Source organism: Sceloporus occidentalis, unplaced genomic scaffold (genome assembly GCF_023333645.1).
Source record: "Sceloporus occidentalis isolate IW3139 unplaced genomic scaffold, rSceOcc1.0.p SCAF_1, whole genome shotgun sequence".
NCBI classification, from domain to species: Eukaryota; Metazoa; Chordata; class Lepidosauria; order Squamata; family Phrynosomatidae; genus Sceloporus; species Sceloporus occidentalis.
The window spans coordinates 54,034,512-54,054,487 of NW_028316981.1; the positions used below are offsets into that span (position 1 = coordinate 54,034,512).

Sequence of the window (19,976 nt, forward strand, 5' to 3'; positions counted from 1 at the left end):
CAATCAAACTGACAAAGAGAAGTGACAAGGCAAAATGTAGGAAGTATATATGGGAGAAGGAAAGTACCACCTCAGGGAGAAATTTGCCAGACAAAAAGCAATCATCAGCAATCATCAGGGATAAATAACTGGATGCATCACACACATTTTCAATGGTTTCATCAATCCCCCTCCTACATTTCCTTTACACACTCACACATGCAGAACTGCACCAGCAGAGAACGCTTTAAAACGTGCAGTTTTGGAACGTAAGAGGAAGAAGGAACAACAGAAACAAGACATCAGATGACAATCTGCCAGTGTCTTTTGCCAGCCCTCACCATCACCAGCAGGACCAAACTCCTGACAAGGAATCTCTCACAACCCATTTGGACTACAGGGCACCGGCCATTCTGGTGCCTCTCTTGATTAAAGAGAAGACAAGAGGTATCAGAAAGAAGAAGAAAAAAATAACCAAAATGAATGAGAACTCTTACTGCTATACTAAAGCAAACAATGGCATAGGAGTTTCAGCAGAACAGCTGAAAGTCTTGGCTACTGGCTCAAGAATTGCTAGACGTGTAAACCAAGTCTTATCTCTCTCTGATATTTCAGCTTCCATGCATACCTCAGCACAGAAAACCACAAAGTCCCATGACTTTAAAAGATCTTTTAATTTTCTTTGTCCTTCTAAGCTGCTAGGAGACTAACTATATGTTTTGCTCCTTCTGTGCTGAAATACGTCACAGCAGCCCACCCCAACCCATACATTTGCAGTAGCAAAATAATAATTGTTGTTGTTGTCTCATTTTTTACCTAAATGATTTCCTAGCCAGAGATTACCACCAGTGAGTGGTATGTGATTCACGAAGCATTTGTGAGATCCACAAACTGAACTCATTGAAGGCAATCAAGGGGATTATGCCTGGCACAACAGGTGTTCTGAATTGCTCCTACTCATTGCTGGTCTGAGTTAGGCCTTGTTGTGAGCAATGGAACACTTTGGCTATTTAAATGAAGGATCTGGTGCATCTTTGAAGGATGACTGCCAACTATGAGACTAGATTTAAAGCCATCCCCTGGTGTGTGTTACATGTTAACAGCTACAACACTATTTTAGGGTTTCACAGTTTTTCTAGCACTGAGCTGACAACACTAGAGAGAGAAAAAAATCCTCTGACATCAAATCTGTTTGGCCCTCCTAATAAACAAAGCAGCTCTTCTAGCTTACAACAGTCTACTTTGTCCGAACTACATCTCCTAAAATGACCTTCAGTTTGGCTTCTAGCCAGTCATTTCAATTTAGATCCACTCATCTAGAAATCAACATCTTGCTTACTCTGAGTCTGCAGGGGCTAGAGGTTTCCCTCTGCTAGAAAAACACCAAGCAGAAACTGATGATTCCAATGAGAGACAGAGCAAATTCAGTGTATGGAATGTTCCATCACTCTGTACACTGGGACAAAAAGGGATAACCTGTTCCAGTAGCAAAGGAATAGAGAGGCATGGATACCAAGTTATCTTTTTGGCTATGTCTCTGACAGCAAAGCTACCTTGTGCAACTGACTGTTTCATTTTCTTCTTTTATACAATGGGAAGAATGTCACTAATGCCCCCTGAAGCAATAGAATGGTGAAAAAAATGCAATTCCTCTATAATTTTGATGCTCATGTGTAAGGGCTTGGTGTTTATGCAGCCAAAAGGCACCATCCATTGACAAGGAAGAGCTAATAGCAGAAGAGGCTGCAGAAGTACAAAAACCTAGTGAAAACCCCCCTGGGGAGGGGGCAGAGGGAGACTCCAAAACCAACCCATTGTGGGAAGAGATTGGAGGAAAGAGTGGAAAGAAGAATGGAATGGAGTTTCTGGAAGAGAGTGACTGGCAGGTACATGCAACAGTGCACTCTTTCAGTGCAGGCCTTAGTTGTGAACACATTTTTTTCATACTGCCCTGATTGTATCATCTCTTCAGCAACAGAGCACAGCACCCGTCCCACACCCAAGACACAGGCAAAGGGCCATGTCACTAACTTCACATATTACTTATTAAACACATATACCTAAATATGTAAAGTACAAGTGCAGCAAGCACATGTATACAAACACTTATCACAAAAGTGCAAAACATCAGGAGTAGGAACCAGCTGTTGAGTGCAGGTTTGCAGCACGGAGGTCTTTAAAATTATCTTGCAGGCTTGAAGGGCTTTTGCTGACTTCCAGAAATGGACAACTTAATTCAGGCTCCATTTTGTATAAGGATCCCCAGCTTCCCAAGTGACTAATGCATCCAATACAAATGCATACACTAAGCTGCTGAATGCCTTCCCCATTGCATTCATATTCACAGGGAGCTACACTGATTTCTGTACTAGAAAATACTTGTAATCTTGCAAAATTAGAAGCTAAGCTCAGGGAAGAAAAAGGAAAAGATCAAAGGCAAAGGAGGCTCAAAACTTCAAGCCATTCCTTAGTCTGGCTCCCAGTATCAACGTGTCTTGGCTTGAGAGGAGCCCCCTACTAGGTTGGGTGCTTCCTGCAATGTTCTACTAGAGCCCTAAAGACAATTTTGCCTGGTTGAAGATGCAGTTACTGCCGCTGTGTTTACACAGGGAATATCCAGCTGTAATTATAGGAATGATGTTATGATAACAGGAAATCCATGCCCTGTGGAGATATTGAGGGAAAGGCATATAGTTATTTGCTAATTACCAACAACAAGGAGCTTTTGTGTAGCTGGGGAAGGATGAGTTCCCTGCACTTTGTGGACTTTGGCCCACAGATGGTTTAAATCATTTGCATCTGAGTATTCTGTATCCTCCAAGACAGATCCTTGTTTATGCTCAGTTATCAGAGTTCTTTGGTTCCTGCTGAAAGGGAAATGTGTCTGCTTTGTGTAACAGAGGCAAGCATATGCAACAACACTGCAGATATGAACAACAACAAAAAAATAGCAAAGCAACTCCATGGCAAAGGCAGCCAGAGTAGGAATGATGGTCAATATAACCTAGAAGACAGACAAGGATTATCTAAAGCCAGGAAGGCTTGCTCCGTGCAGAACTTATGAAACAGACTAGATGAGTCTGCTATTTGCCATTTACCCTAAAAAACGTTCTAAATAGCTCCCATCATGAAGAAAAACAATCTGGTTTTAGCAAAATCATATAAGGTACTGAGAAAGGTCTCTGCTTGTAATACTTAACTGTATTTTAAAATACTGCTGACTTTGGAGAGATTACATGATGAGCAGTTCTTCTGGTGAAAGTAAACTCAGATTGAAAGGATACTAGAAAAGCAAGTAACAGTTGTTCAAGGTCCATTCCCCCCATACAGAAATAGATTCGAAAGTCATAAAGCAACTATGTGCAAGGAAATAGCTGCCCTTATCATTCTAATCATTCTCACATTTGGCTTGAACAACAAGATATGATGTTTTGCCTCCTTAAGACACAAGTAAAGGATGCCTACAAATCCACAGCAATAATTCCAGAGCTCCTTACCTTTTTTATTCTGCCACTACGTGTGCCAGCAAAAACCACAGTGTGCCCACGGTAGTCATAAGCAGCCACAGATGTCATGCCATCTTCTTTGTCCACAAAGAGTGGCATTCCTTCAATGGTGACTGTCCCACCCAATGGCTGATTAAAATCCTGTCCACAGAAATTGTCATCGATTTGCAACGGCTATAGGAGAGGAAGTAAAAGAGAAAAAGCAAAGAGTGGTTAGCTCTTCTGACAATATTTCATAACACTATTGTGTATTAATAATTGTTAATGAGAACAATTCTCCAAGGTCATCATAATCAGGAAAATTGAGTACATGTGGGCAGTTTGGGGGGACTACTAAGAGCTTTCAGAAGAGTGGGAAAAGGATGGGAGTCAATTGCTAAGTACAGAAATTATTAAAGTAAAGGAAACCAAGTTTCTTGTCTCTTTCTTTCTTTCTTTCTTTCTTTCTTTCTTTCTTTCTCTCTCTCTCTTTCTATTTATCTACAGTAAAAAATCAAAAGCAGAGAGTGCTAAATTGCTGCTGGGATGCATCTACAAAGGGAAAGCTCACAAATCACAACAGAAGAGCACACATATGTATTATAATTTACTGCATACTAACCTCTACCCTTAAACAAAGTGGTAAGTTGTTTGATTTTTACTGCATGCATGCCACAGAAACATGTCATAGGAAACTAAAGCTGGCTTTGGATGCTAGCTGTGTCTTTGATATCTTGAAAGGCACAAATGGGTACAGGTTACATTTGAATGTGTTCAACTTTTTTTCAGGAAGAGCTTCACAATAGGGATTCATTTTTTTTCCCCATGGGATCATATTCTCACACATAGTTATCAACGTATTTAATTTAGGTCCAATTAAGAACCTGAGTACCTGTGTAGACATAATGTTCTCATATTCAATAAAAACATGGTTTATTGGAGTACCATATAAACTAGAGGTGTAACTGCATAAATTCTTCTCACTCTTTCTTTCCTGTATCCAGCTACTGCAAAAATATCCTCACTTCCAAGCCATCTGGACAAAACTAATTCTATGTGAGATTTCTTGCAACACAGGCTAATTTTACCAAACAAGTTTACTTTTATATATTTCACTGCCATCTCCATCAAATTATAGGCAGCTTTTGGCTAAGTCAAATCACCCACTAACAGATTAGTCGTGAAAGCAACTATTCTGTTCCTTTATCTCCTTTCTTGGCTTAGGCTGCATTAATATTCCTAGGGAGCTCATACTTTCTGCTTTCAACAGGCGACTTTTCAGAAAATGGAATAACTGCTACTTGCCCTAATTCTTTGTTCTTTACATTCTTTGTTCAGTTAATGGCTCTAAGAGACTGCTGACCCACATACTTACCAATCTTGCCACTTTGCCAAAAAGAATCAAACTTACAGAAGAAAAAGCAGAACTAATCAAACCCTGGTTAAAAGTTAGCCTTTAAACCACAATTTTCTGATTCAGAGGTCAAAGGAAAGTGTGGTTGAATAAACCAGGACGATTCACTGAAGTTGGGCATGCAAGAAGCAGGAAGAAAGAAACAGAGAGCATGTGGGCACACAGCCTGTTTGCATTCCAAAAAAGTATGAGAAATATTAGTATAGATTGCAGTAAATCTGTTATGTAATTATTTTTATCCAGGGACCTTATCACATGTGGGGGGGGGGGGGGGGGTTGCAGCTCAGATCCGCAGTCACTCCTGTTCTAGCAATGCAAAGAATGATGTTTTTTCACACCAGATCCAGAGTCACTCCTGTCTAGGTTGTGAATTAAGGTTAAAACGTGATGTTTTACCACACCTGGCTGCCATTCTGTTGCCCTTCCGAACTGAGGGGGAAGCAAAGTCAGTTCTATTCCAAGCAAGTCACGTGATCCGGATTCAAGCAAAGGGGAGTGAGTGCACATTGTATTACCACACCGGAGGGTTCAACGATTTGAATCAGCACCCATACACATGCTCAGTGGGACTCTGGACGCTGTCCTCCTTCCCTGCCTCCTCCTTAGCTGTCATCCTTCATGGGGTTAAGAAGCAGTGAGGGGTTGATGGGATAGGTCGCTGGGGGTCCCTGGGGCCAGGATCGGGATGCAGGAGAAGGCAGGGAATGATGGGATAGCTCGCTGGGGGTCCCTGGGGCCAGGATCAGGATGCAGAAGGCAGGGGATGATGGGAATGATGGGATGGGTTGCAGGGTGGAAGAGGGGGTGAGATGGCATGAAGGAGGAGGAGGGGGATGACGGAGCAGGACGCAGGGGGCCAAGGGGGGTGACATTGGAGTGGTTTTCCACACCAGACCAATTCTCAGTGCAATCGAAGGGAACCTGGAAGCAAATTCTGTGAAGCCACTTTTTTCTGGTTTTACCAAAATGAGGGCTCACTTTGGAATCACTGTGGAAGCACCTCCCAAGGAGCTCCCATAAAAAAGAATGGTGTCTGATAACACATTCACGTTACGACATGAATGCACATCATTGGCAGTGCAGTCACATCGGAACTGAGCCGGAAAATCTCCAAAAAGCTCCCTGTGATATACTCCCAGGTGGCTTGAGATATAGATGGCACTGGCCTGCAAACAGGACAATTTAAATACAAGACTTTAGCTTGCTCTTTAAGCAGAACAGATTCATTTTGCTGTTTTTCCTGTGACTACCATAATCACCATTTGAGGATCCATTGTGCTGTGTATGAAAAATAAATCAGAAAGGCTTACAGTTTGACAACCTATGACCCAAGGAGTGAGGGCAAGTTAAAAAGGAAAATATCCAAATTCAGAGTATGTTCATGATCAGGTTGCAGAGTGAACAGTCAGTGAAGGAGTCTACTGTTGGACATAGGAGGCCAGCAGTGGATGGATTTAGCAAGGATGTGTGCATTTGTGTGTGAGAGGGCAGGAAAAATCTTGCAATGACAGCTGTTTGGTGCTTAAACTCACATCCATTAAAAGTATGCAGAGAAGGGAATACACTATTGTAAAGAGGCATAGTCCTACTAAGAATGTGCCTGTCCTTTTAAAGTGGCCAAGGTACTGTGACCAGCAGCTGGTCCAACAGCAGCTAGGACTCTCTGCATACTTTTATTTAAAGCAGCACCACTTGAGAAATTCTTCTTGTTGACTTTTATCAGCGATTCAAGGATTCATTGTACAGTTCTTAACATCTGTGCTACAAGGCCCAAGGGGAATGGCACTATATAATTCCACACCTGTGCACTTTCCAATCCTCCCCCAGGTCATACCTAAATAGGGAATGTTGGAGCTCCTCAAGCTGTAAGAGGAATGTGCTCACAAGCTACACGCACACAAACTACAGAAACTGCCCATACACATTCCTCCCTGCAGTTTCAAATGGATACCACATTTCCCACATCCTGTCCTAAGCTATTGGGCCTTGTGTCTGTACAGATGTTAAACAGCTCCTACATTCTGCCCCAGAGACACACACAATTCAACAGGAGATCTCATTCATAGGACTGGTTAGCGGTGTTAAAGAGAGGAGGAGGAGAGAGAAAAGCATGCAGATCTGTTTCAGAGCCTTCATTTTTGGAAAGCCACATCCCAAATGGATAGGGAGTCAGTAAAACTTGTCAGACTTATCCATCCATTCCTTTCACACTATCAACAAGCGGTTAAACATATAATGACCTATGTATTACCTAGCTTTACCAATAAAAGTGAGTTCAGAAACACATGGGACAAGATGAGTTAATAATTTCACACCAGCTCCAAGTGCCAAAAATACTGGAGAAGGACCTATAGACAATTTTAAAACAGATTCTGATTCATCTGGAGACCTTCCTAGAATGAACTAATTTTATTTCATCTGGAAATGTCTTTACATACTTAAACAGATCTGCCAAGGGACTATTATTTGCACTGCAAACAACATTCCTGCAGGGACACATCATATCTTAGGGTGTTTCCAAAGACTACTTCCCACAGTAATTGCCTCAGGGGAAAAAAAGAAAGTGAAATAAGACTGTATGCTATTTATTTGTTTGTAAAAATTATTCTCTCTTTCTGTTTCTGGAGAAGCACACAAAACAGCTCATATAAAAATTCAAAAGCAATCAGTTTCCACATGGAACCAATTTCTATAAAGCCAATAAAGAGTAATACAAACAAAAAGTATCAGATTACTCAAAATGTCTCTCCCCGCAAAGAAGCAAGGCAAAAAAATAAAATTAGAAGCTAGGCCAAAGGCCTACTGGAACACAATTATTTTCACTTGGTGCTGAAAAAACATCAGGAATTGTCTTCTGAGGCAACAAGTGCCAAAGCCTAGTTGTTGTTGCTGTGTACCTTCAAGTTGTTTCTGACTTCCAAAAAATCTAAGGTGAACCTATTGTGCAGTTTTCTTCACAAGATTTGTTCAGAGAGGGTTTGCCCTTGCCCTTTTTCTGAAGCTGGAGCATGTGACTTGCCCAAGGTAATCCTGTGGGTTTCCATGGCTATATGGGAATTTGAACCCTAGTCTCAAACCACTACACAACACTGGCTCTACTCTAACAGAAAAGGGAAACATGTTCCTGTTATGCAAGGGGATAGCATTGAGACAAGGGCCTCCACCACTGATCTAGGTAGATGGGCACATGAAAGGAGGCAGTGCTTAAAGTGTCCCAGTCCCAGGCTGTTTAGGGATTTTTGAGATAATAAACACCACTTTGAACTTTCCCTAAAAATGACAGCCTGCAAGTACACCCATTAAAAAAGAGTAAGTACAACAGCCACCTTACTAGTGCAGTTACACTTAACACCAGGTAAGTTTCCAAATGGTTGCATATAAATCATATTACTGAAATTCAACATGGATGAGTGATGTGAAACCACAGCCAGTTCTATGAACTCTAGAAATAGGAACACTTAGAACACCAGGCTGATCTGTTGAAAGTAGCTGAAATGCTCTTCTCTCTCCGTCCCAAATGCCCTGGTCCCCCTGGAAGGAGGAAAGAAGAGGCAACATCTGCTGGACTTAATCCTCCCCCACATTGCCATCCCCTTTTCTTGCATGTTGTGTTCTTAGATTATCAGCCTGAGGGCAAGGAACTGTTTTTTCTTGTTCTTTTTCTTGTAAAGCACCATGTACAGTGATAGTGCTATATAAATAAATCATCATCATCATTAGGGCAAAACAATGCCAGAAACAGGTGTTATCTTAAAATCCAGAAGTAAATCTGGATCCAGGAGCACACCCACACTGTAAACTTGACCTTTTTTTATTTGTCAAAAAGAGGATGGAACCCCATTGAGAATGAGAACACTGCTATCTTGTGTGGACTTAAGTTTAGTTTGTTAGCATATACCCAGTTTTCTGGTGATCTCAGAAAGACTACAACTGAAAATATTCATGGTCTTCCCAGTGTGAGATAGAAAACACAGAGTGAGAAGCAATGACACCTAAGTCTCATTTTCAGGATGATGGGCAATCCCCCCAAAGGGGTTCATGTAAACATTAAAAAGCACAGATCACAAAATATAACCTTGCAGGACACTATAGTCCAAGATGTCAAGCAGAAGTCTACAGTAGCACCTTCAGATATCTGCCTCTAAGAAGGGCAGGACCACCATATGCACCCTCCCACTTATGTGGGGATCTGTTCTGGATCCCTCTGTGTAATGGGAATTCCGCGTGTGCTGAGCCCCATTGGAAGTAATGGGGCCCGCACCCGCTGTGTGCAGCAGCACAGTGGCACACACGTGCCATGGGCACAGCCCCATCAGTTCTTCTGGGATGCACGACAGGCTCTTCCAGCGTGGCTTTCAGCATATGCTGAAAGCCGCATTTGGTGCACACACATAAAACACGGGTGTGCTGTACTTGTGAGCTCCATTCTAGCCAGGCAACCCAAAACAGTACCAGAAACAGTAGGATATCATCCACCAATCCAGTCCAACTCATAGAGTAAAACATCCATCAAAGCCATTTGGGTGCCAAAACCAAGGCAGAAAACTTGCTAAGATAGAACTAAAATATCATCTGGGAATTATACAATGGGTCACCATCACTCACACAAGTACTTTGCTCAGGAGTACATTGGAGACTGGCAAATAATTATCCAACACTGTTCCCTCCCCACATCTCAATAATGGTTTTATTGCTTCCTCTAAACTAGCTAATGTTTTCCCTGTCTCAAAAAGCATTTTCTACTTCTCTTCCCCCCCCCCTTCATTCCACTCAGAGAGGCTTCCCCATCCCTACCCCACTTTTATCAGCTGGCAAAGGAAAATGCTGAGTGACAGGAAAATGACCTCACACATCCAAGAACTCTGTTCACATCCAGAGCCTAAACAAAGTAAAAGATGGCACAAATGACGGCAGCATCACAGTTTCTGTGACATATACACAGACTCTGTTGACTGTCCCTTTCAAAATAGCCACAAACATCATGGGGACGATCATGGCAGAAGTAACAATGAAAACAGAGTCTTGCTTGCTCTGCCAGTATCAGACAACAACCTTGTTGGTTAAACATCCTCTTGCAAGTACAGAGCCAAGCCAAAGCTTTTCAAAAAGGAGAAAGTAAAAAGAACTAAAGTAATGGCCAAATGCCACTGTGTCTCAGCCAGAGCTTTCCATTGCCAAAGCACAGAGTAATTCTCCTGAGGCCCCCTTGAGTCAAGACCTGCCACTCTGAGGACATAGCAGGAGACAAACTGCCCTGATAGGGCTCAGTAGCTGAAAGGCTTCAATTGTGGCAAGATACAATTTGAGTGAAGGCCTTTACTACACCCAGACATTGAGTAAGTGCTTCCATGTCAAGAGTAAGGTTGCCAGGTTTAGTATGGGACAGGGCTCCCAAAGAGTTAAAAATTCATGGATCAGGGAGATTAATGTAAAGTTCCACAGTCTTTTATCATCTCCCCACACATGCACACAACATGGCCATTTACACCCAATGGAAAGTGGGAAGTGGTCGTGAAGCATCCAGTTATGTAGCTATAGCTGTGCCCAGCACAGAACTACATACTCTATTCCCAGATCTGTTAACTATTAAAGTTAACATATCCATCCTGGCAACCCTAGTCAAAACTGAGGACATTTACAGAATCTTAGTGATGTGCAGACTTTCCATCTAGAATCATAAAGGGCTGATCCACCAATGCAGAAGAGAAACAATAGCCCCATCCCTGTAAAAATGTAACTATGGCTTGCCATAATACATCATGAAGAGGTTCTGTCCCTTGAATTCAATATCTCCCCACAAAATTGATGAGCACTAAAATAATAAAGTGCCTCTTCAAAGAACTAATAATTAGTTTACAGAATTCACAGCCACAAAAAGTGTTAGCAAGCACTAGCTTAGATGGCTTTTTAAAGTGTACTAATGAATGGAAGCTAAGTTAATTAGCACCTAATCAATCTGTTAGGTGCTAATAGGTGATTATGGCTGTATGATTATGACTACATATGCCAGGTGTGGAAATCATGTGGCCCTTCAGGTATTGTGGGACTGCAGTTCTAAGCACTCCTTATCACTGGCTCTGGTTCCTAGGGTTCCAGGGATTTGTAGTTCAACAACATCTGGAGGGTTCTATGAGTCCCACTCCAGTATATGTAGTACCAGGGTTCAGAAGATGCCACTAGATATGTCTGCTATTAAATTTACAGCAGTGGTCCCCAAACTGTGCTCTTTAAGGGATTTTGGGCATCACCTCCCAGAATCCCAGACTATTGGCCAACATGGGTGAGGCTTCTGGGAGCTGAAGTCCAAAATCTCTTAACGGGCACACTTTGGGAACAAGTGATTTAGAGTAACACTTTTAATTTAGAGTAATTAAATTTAGAATAAAGGGAGGGCCAGTGCCCTGTTAGTAAGCTTCTTAAAGACATCTAGCTGGCCACTGTGGATAGCAGGAGGCAGGATTAAATGATCAATTTGTGGTCTGATCCAACAAGGTTTCTTTTACGTCCTTGAGGAACTAACAGGTCCTTTGAATGCATTAAACAGAAACTGTCTGAGGGTGTACACTACTCCTTCATGCAAGCTGGAGACCCTGATGAAGTCTATGCGTAGCCTATCACCGCATTATGAATCCAGCTAACATATTGAGAATCTCAGCATCCACGAAGTTTCTAGCCCTTAAACCAGGCTTAAAAGGGAAGACCCTCTAGATTTCCAACAGAGAGACAGAAAAAGATGAGGTTAGGTTTAGAAGAGTATGACATGTCAAAGAAAAAAAAAATCCAGAAAAATCTGTATTTTCAATGGAATTAATGTATGACACAGAATACAGTTTTCTATGCTCAAAATGTGATTTATTTTTGCGCAATTTCTGATACATCAAAATTGAATTTCAATATGCACAGTCTTCAACATAATGTGATATTGTTTCTGGGAAAACTGATTTTGTAAGTACAAACTTAACAATTGTTTGTGCTGTTCACTAAGAAACTGGGTAGTGGTAAACTGGAATTCCAGTCTTAAAATTCCAGTCTCACCCCTGATGAGCTTTGCAATAGCTAGTCACAAACAATTAGTTAGTTATATGTTTTTTGTAATAAGTAATTTCTATTACTTATCTTCACTTCTTTTGTGGTAACTTGCTGCTTGTATCATTATAACGTCTAGCCCCATTAAATGATGGAGGAATGTGACTTATTGATTGAAGTGCTGGCTTATACCAGATGTGGGCAAAGTGTGGCCCACAGTCCAAATGCAGCCCCCGGGGCCATTTTGTGAAGCTAGGGACTGATTGATTGATTGATTGATTGATTGATTGATTGATTGATTGATTGCACCAGGCAGCCCCCAAATGCACCCTAGGGAGTCAGAAGGGAATTTATACCACATTTGGAAGCCCCCTGGGTCCCCAGCGACCAAAAACAATATTTGTAAAAACTTTCCAAAGCAATGTTTTTGCCTCAAAATGCTCAAAACCAGGGGTCGGCAACCCCCGGCCCGCGGGCCTGATGCGGCCCGCGGAGGCAGCAGGACCGGCCCCAGCCCGGTCCTGCCGCCGCCGCCTCCTCCTCCTCCTCTGCCCCAGGCCGCGCTGCCCTCCTCCTCCTCCACTGTGCGGAGGAGGAAGAGAAGGGCCGCGCAGCCTGGGGCAGAGGAGACAAAGGGGGAAGCCCTGCGCCGCCCTCCCCGCCTCCAGCACCGCCCACCTCCTTCTCCTCTGCCTCCTCCGCTCCGCCCCCAGGCTGTGCGGGGCCTTGCTTTGGCGAGGGCTCTTTCCCTGCCTGGAACCGCCTCCAGGGACGGAGACCAGGCAGAGAAGGAAGCCTTGCCTTGGCGAGGACTCCTGCCTGGCCCCTGATGCAAGCATTGAAGACCAGGCAGGAGAAAAAGCGCCTTACCTGGGCGAGGGCTCCTGCCTGGCCCCCAATGCAAGCATCGGAGACCAGGCAGGAGAAAAAAAGCCTTGCCTCTTCTTTCTCCTCCTCTTCTTCTTCCTCCCCTTCTTCCTCCTCCTCCTGTTCTTCTTTCCTTCCTTCCCTTCTTCTTCCTCTCTACTTCCTCTTCTTCCTCTTCCTTTTCCCCCTCTTCCTCCTCCTCCTCCTCCTCTTCTTCTGCTCTTCTACCTCCTCCTCTTCTTCTTCCTCTTCTTCCTCCTCTCCTCCTCCTCTTCTTCCTCTTCTTCTTGACAATGATAGTGTGATGATGAAGATATGACTCAGCTTGAGAGGCATGCAGGCACTGTTTCTGAAGCCGAGAGAGTGTGACTTTCCAAAGTGCCTTTTCTGTGTGTTTTTGTTCTTTATTGGTGATATTGATATCAGCAAGCCTCTGAGGCAAGGCCAATGTAAATTCTTGTGATTTTTACAAACTCATGCGCAGTGAAGAAAAACCAAAGTCCCTTGACCAAGTACACACTTCTGAGAAGTACACTTGGTGCAAGAACGGTGGAACCACCTTGACATGTTCAATATGCATAGCCATGTTAAACCATGCTAAGTGTTAAACCCAAGGGGTTTGGTTATGGAATAAGCCTCTGAAATATGCAAGAGGCCACGTTAAGTAAAGCCATGCGAAATGCACAAATGTGCTGTTGTGTGTGTTTTGGAATGCAGGTTGGGGGTGTTAGGCCAGAAAGGGACCGAGGAGGAGAGGGCGGGCACACGCCTCCTCCTCCCTGCGGGGCTTCGGTGGAAGCTCCGCCCCCGGTGTGCGGCTCCGCCCCCAGAGGGTGGAAGCTCCACCCTCGGCATGCAGCCCCGCCCCGGAGGGTGGAAGCTCCACACCCCCGGCTTCGGCCCCCCGACTTGTCTGAGGGACAGCAACCTGGCCCCTGGCTCAAAAAGGTTGCCTACCCCTGCTCAAAACCATCCACTGAGGACATAGGGTGCATTTCCTCCACATTTTGCCCAGGAGAGGTCTTTTTTGAAACCCCAAACATGGTGAAAATCCTCCCTAGATGCATTTGGGGACTTTTGGGGGGCAAGAGCAGGTGTGGCCCACCAAAGCAGGCCTCCTAGTGGAATAATGTGGTCCCCAAGTCTTACACAGTTGCCCACCCATGGCTTTTATGGTGCAGTCTGTTCTACTGTGAATTTTGAAGTGATGACAAAGTGAGAGTGTGTTTTATATAATACCTAAATAACATATAGCACTGAAACTACATTTTGTTTTAACTAATTAAAACAAAGCACTGTTTTGGTTACTTTTGAGGAATAGGAAAACAGACATTTTAAAAATTTGAGATTTTTTAATGGCAATGAATTATTTAACAGTCTTGGAATTATAAATGTAGCTACCTTTTGCCAGGTAACTTTTTAAACTCTACCTGCTTCCTTCTTGTTATTTGGATACCAGCCTAAAGCAACTGTTTTCATAGATATTTGAACAAAGGAAACAAAGTCCAAGTGGACCAAGCAACCCAAACTCACTGCTTTTAGGTCAAAGTACAAACATGTTTGGGGAAGGGGTGGATGTTCTCAATCTCCAAAACTGAAGTCTTACAACATTTTCACTTTTTAAGAGGAAAGCCAACCCAGAGCAGATTAGGGTCTGGAGAGCTTCTTCCTTATTCTTCCTGGTTGGCTTTTCCTTACACACCATCCAGCGGTTCCTCTCTCTGTAAGAGAGCCTGACTGATCTGGTGAAATACCCCAGCTTGAGTCCAAAAATGCTCCGAATACCACATCTCCCACATTTCATGACACAGCGAGGGAAGCGAGAGAAAGCACCACAAACTGTCTATGCATAACATGCTGTGTGCATTCTCCCTAAAGCCTCTAAGGCAGAACTGGCGCTTGGTACTAAGAGAGTATGACAGGGAGATGTGCAGAAAACACCACAAGGAAAGAGGGAGGGCTAGGTCAGGAACGGGGAAATGCTTTGAACCGTGAAATCTGTTCCTATCTTCCACCTCAGCAGGAAAGGAGCTGTTGCCATGACAACATCTGGTCCAGCAATCTCTGACCATGAACTTCAGGGTCCAAGGGATGCAAAGAAAACAGAGAGGGAGAACAGAGAGAGAAATAACTGAAGAACTTCAATGTTGTAACCAGCAGTGTATGAGCTCAGATACCCACAAGGTCTTTTGGCGGGGCAAGGGCCAGCAGGCACGCACCCAAATGCCTCATCTGCTAATTCTGACAAGATACAGTACTCTGGTAACCAAAGAGCAACAGTTTCCAGCAACCTACAGCAGCAGGCTACACACTCTAAACAGACAAAGCTAAAATAAAATCACTCTCGAAAGAGGGCTGTGAGTTTCACATAGGGGCTAACCAAGTTTCCAGGGGACAGAGCTAAATCCACAAGGTACGTCCCATTGGAGACTTTGGGGGGGGGAGGTGTTGTGTGTATTTAATGGTATCGTGTATTTAATGTTATTTTGTATTTGGTATTTGGTATTTGAAGTAAGCAACCTCAGCAAAGAGGTGAAACTCTAACTGGTTATCACATCTAATAACACCTAGAAAAATATGTATTTGCATGCACACCCATTTATGTGTTTTTTAAAAAAAAAACTCTTTAGAATGATTAATTTGTTTGCTTTGAGAAATAACAATACAATTTAATGTGGACTAAAATTCACCATCCGCACTCCATTGTCAGCTTTTAGTACCAGCCTTTCCCCTGTCCCGCATCTTTCCCATGTGGTCAAGCCCAATCCATATTGCATAGGCCAAAACCCACACAGACCTCTAATTTTTATCCACTTGCTCTCCAGGTTCAATTGGCCACAATCCTGTGTATACTTTCTAGATAGTTAGTCCATCAAACTTGTTGGGAACTGTCTCTGAGTCAAAAAAAATAACAACAAAAAAACAAAACAGAAGACTGGAATCCATTATGGATCCAGAAATTTAGGATCCCTGATGTAAGGATCTGATCAGTTAAGGTCCTGCTATGAAATGCTATCGCCGACTTTCTCTTACAGTGTTATACGAAGTTTTTATTACTGGATATGGTATTGTTATTAAGATTGTTGTTCATTATTATGGTTATGTTCAAGAAATGTCATCTGATATTCATATAACACAATACAGTTTATATATATACACAGGGAGAGAGGGAGAGAGAGAGCACTCACTAGTGCCAAGGTCAGTGTTGCAAGAAGGAATGGCAGGGGTTGGAAAAAAGAGGGTGCAAGTGGGCAAGAGTAGATGAATGAATACTTTGAGAAATGGGCAAATGAAAGAAAAGCCTTCAGAACCCTTGAAGGGTGTATTGCTTTCTATATGCCTGCAATGGGCATAGTTCTGATAGTTCTGTATGTAGAAGTCAAGCTCCTAACTTTGTTTTGGGTGCTGAATAAAAGTTTTGCTGCTAACTCACAGAAGACTGGTTTGCTGAACTGAAGGGAGTGGGCACTATCTGACACCTAATTTTTAGTGAAATATTGTTACGGGCCCAGAAATTATTTTGAAAATAATATGTGAATTCAGTCTTGTGGAATTTCTCAACAAATTCCTCACACCCATATTTTTCACAGTAACTCTCATTACACTATACTAGAAGTACCATCTAGGCAGGATTTGAGAGGCAACTGAAGCAGGATTTTATATCTGACAGAAATTTTCCAGATAGTTTAAGTCTGACACATAGCTTTCAAATAGATCCTTGTTACTGAAGCTTGCGTGACTGCCGCCTGCTTGTGTAAACCTTTGCCTGAAGCGAACCATTGCATACGAGACCCAAACAATAACAAGGACACTACGGAAAGTGGCTTTCCCCCTTCTCATCCTTCAACCTTCCATTTTCTATGTACAGCTGAGACATCAGACAGTAAGCAGCTCAGAGCAACACATAACAGGGAGCAGGCGTTAAATGAGATCTCATTGTTTAAATGATCAAGCCGTAACAGCACCAGGTTCATAATCAAAACATTAAAAGTTTCCCAAAAAGTATTCACAAAAACTTTTGAGTACATCGGCTCCTTGGTGCTAAAATGAAATGCTCTGAAAGCCTTACTGTAATATTCCCAAAATAGCACACAAAAATACAATTTCTGTCTGTTAAATCTTGCAACTGTATATCTGTCCAGTTTGGTAGCACTAGCTTGAATTTTTCAGCACAACAGTTGAAAAAGATTAGCAGCAAACAAAAATTTTGGGCTAATATAAATAACTTTAGGTCAAGGATGAACACTGAGCAAAAGATCAATTTGTTTTGATATCCTATTTGTATCCAACTAGGATGCCTTTCTAATCATCTAGCCATCTGTACTTTTTCAGACCCAAATCCCTGACCATTTTCCTAGAGACCTGCCCAGAACAATGCCTCTCAAGTTGTGCAGTTAAAGGGCCCCAGCAGGGAACCCTAGAACTGCAGCAGTCACTCATAAGTCCTGCACCATTGCAGGCAAAAATAACCAACCTCAGACTTTCCACATATTGTATGAAAGGGTGAAAGGGGGGGGGGGGGGACTGAAAGAGCAGGAAGCTGAGGGAGCCCAGGCCTAACAAACCAATTCACAGCTGCAAACCCTTTTGCTTGTTCAGCTGTTTTTGAATCCCATAGCTCATTTTAAGAGATGTTTGTCATGAGGAAGCAGCAAATAATTGGGCCTAAGGAATAATTCACAGCATTGACAGAAGGAGGCCATTTTACCTGAGAGCCAAATTTTAAAATATGTCAAAATGAATGGTTAAAAATATATCATAGCCAAAGCAGTATACAAACTGCCATGCAGATCTTCTAAAACCTTGCATGATATTGTAGGAATTTTATCTAATTGTTCTGTTTCATTTAATGTAGGAACTGTATTTCAGTGTGAACCATATGACCTATTAAATTTGGAAAAAACTATGCCCTGGGAGGAATCAAGATTTATTTATATCTAGAGGTGGTATTCAGCCAACATGCACCATGAGATTTGAAAGTTCAGCAATGTCAACTGCTGTATTAAGAGACAAAACACTTTTGAATAAGACACCTCCATCATCATCCCATTCACCTTTAACCTCAGCCAACTGACCCGCTGCCCTTAAAGGACTATACATTATGTCTTCATTCCTTCAGCTCTTGAAATGTATAGCGTGGTAGCAGCAGGAGGAGTTACCTTCAACTCCCCAGAGGGGCTACAATACAATCTTTGTTTCAGAGTACTCGCCACACTCCAGTTTGCAACTTCCTCCACCTCATCTGCTGCTGAATATGCAAGACCATCAATGTTTATGGTGTTTACTCTTCTCTGCTTTGTCTCAACAAACTCTCTGGAAAGTGACAAATACAGCTGCATTCCAAAAGAGTGCCTGCCTCCTGCCTGCCATGCTACACCACCTCAGTAAATAATTATGCCACCAATTAGCTTCTTAGCAGCAAAATAACTTTTTAGGGAGGAACAGGCAGGTGTCATACGAATAAGGGGCCAGATCCCACTGGACTCTTTCATGGGAAGAAAAGAGTGACGAGCTTTCCCCAAACCCCTGGAAGGCAGAAAGGTACTGGCTACAATATAAGCTCTCACACTGGCCAGTAATAATCAGCCACATCATGAAGGGCAGATAATTCCTTCCTGAAAATTGTACAGAAGGCCACTGACATCCACACTGCTTGGTTGAAGCACTCATCTAGCTTTCAGGTTAACATGTGCCTTTACACCTCTGCCAATAATAAAGCTATCATGGCATTGATTGATTGACTGATTGAATTTATGCCCCACCTTTCTCTTGAGATGGGATCCAAGGCAGCAAATTCAAACTTACAACTAGTTAAACCAGATTGAGTTTATTCATCTGGTGTGAAGCCTTCTTTTTCTACTACATTGTACCTTTCCTAACATTACTGTCTTTTCCAATGACTCAAGCCTTCTCATGATGTGGCCAAAATAGGACAGCCTCAGTTGTCATCTTGACTTCCAGAGAGAGTTCAGGCTTAATCTGTTCTATTTGTTTGTTTGTTTGTTTGTTTGCCTGCCCACGGTATTCTCAGCATTCTTCTTAAGCATCACATCTCAAATGAGTTTATTTTCTTCTTATCCACTTTTCTCACTGTCCAGTTCTCAGATCCATACTTGGTGATGGGGAATACAATGGCTTGGAGGAGTCCAACATTTGGTGCTCAGTTGAGTATCTTTACACTTTAGGATCTTGTCTAGTTCTATCATGGCTATCTTTCCCATTCCTAGTCTTATTATTTCTTCACTGCAGTCTCCATTCTGATCAGTGTTTGATCCAAAGTATGGGAAATCTTTAACTAGTTCAATTTCCTCATTATCTAGGTAGAATTTGTGTATTTATTCCATGGTCATTATTTTTGTTTTCTTTATGTTCAGCATTAAGCCTGCTTTTGCACTTTCAACTTTGATGTTCCTTTGTAATTCTTCCAAGTCTGCGATGTTTTCCACCAGTAGTTTGGTGTCATCCGCATATCTTAAATTATTGAAGTTCCTTCTTCTTATCTTCACTCCCCCTCCTTCTAAGTCTAAACAGGCTCTTTGTATGATATTTTCCACATACAAGTTTAACAAGTAGGGTGATAGAATGCACCTTGCCTGACCACTTTGCCTGGGAACTATTCTGTTTCTCCACATTCTATTCTAACAGCAGCTTCTTGTCCTGAATACAGATTTTTTTAAATCAAGACTATCAAATGTAATGACACTTCAATTTCTTTAAGAGCGGTGTAACGTTTCCCCACCACCTCACAATTATTTCCTTCTTTGTGACCCAACACCCCTTCAGGTTTTTAAAGGTCAGTAGCGTGGATGGACGTTAAATCAAAGGCCAAGTGGATAGTTAAACAAGAATAAAAGTTTATTTCAACACAGAAAAGGCAAAGGTAACTTTGACATAAAGTTGTTACTATGTCTTCTTTTGTTACACACACACACACACATATATATATATATATAAGTCTGGTTTTAACTTTCTAATAATAACTCAGCCACACAGGCTATACTATCACTCAAGAAATTATGTAACCCAAACCCCTCTTTCTGAGTCTGGCTACACTGAATTCATCCCTCAGGATCCCAAACCCTAACTGACGCAACCCAACTGCCAAACTGAATGTTCAAACTCCTCAGCCAGCACCTGATTGGCTAGTGGATCTCTGGCTTCTGATTGGCTGGTTTGTAAGTCAGTTCGTCACAAGTGGTCCAAAG

The 19,976-nt window shown here is 42.4% G+C and overlaps 1 protein-coding gene across 1 annotated transcript in view; it reads right to left on the reverse strand.

Moving 5' to 3' along the window:
* The window catches only part of PLXNA1 (plexin A1), a 395,300-nt gene that overhangs the window by 307,575 nt on the left and 67,749 nt on the right, over positions 1–19,976 (reverse strand). Inside the window, exon 3 of the mRNA XM_089521294.1 lies at positions 3,477–3,659. Within this exon, the coding sequence (XP_089377420.1) occupies positions 3,477–3,659 (183 nt within the window). The remainder of the gene's footprint in view (positions 1–3,476; positions 3,660–19,976) is intronic.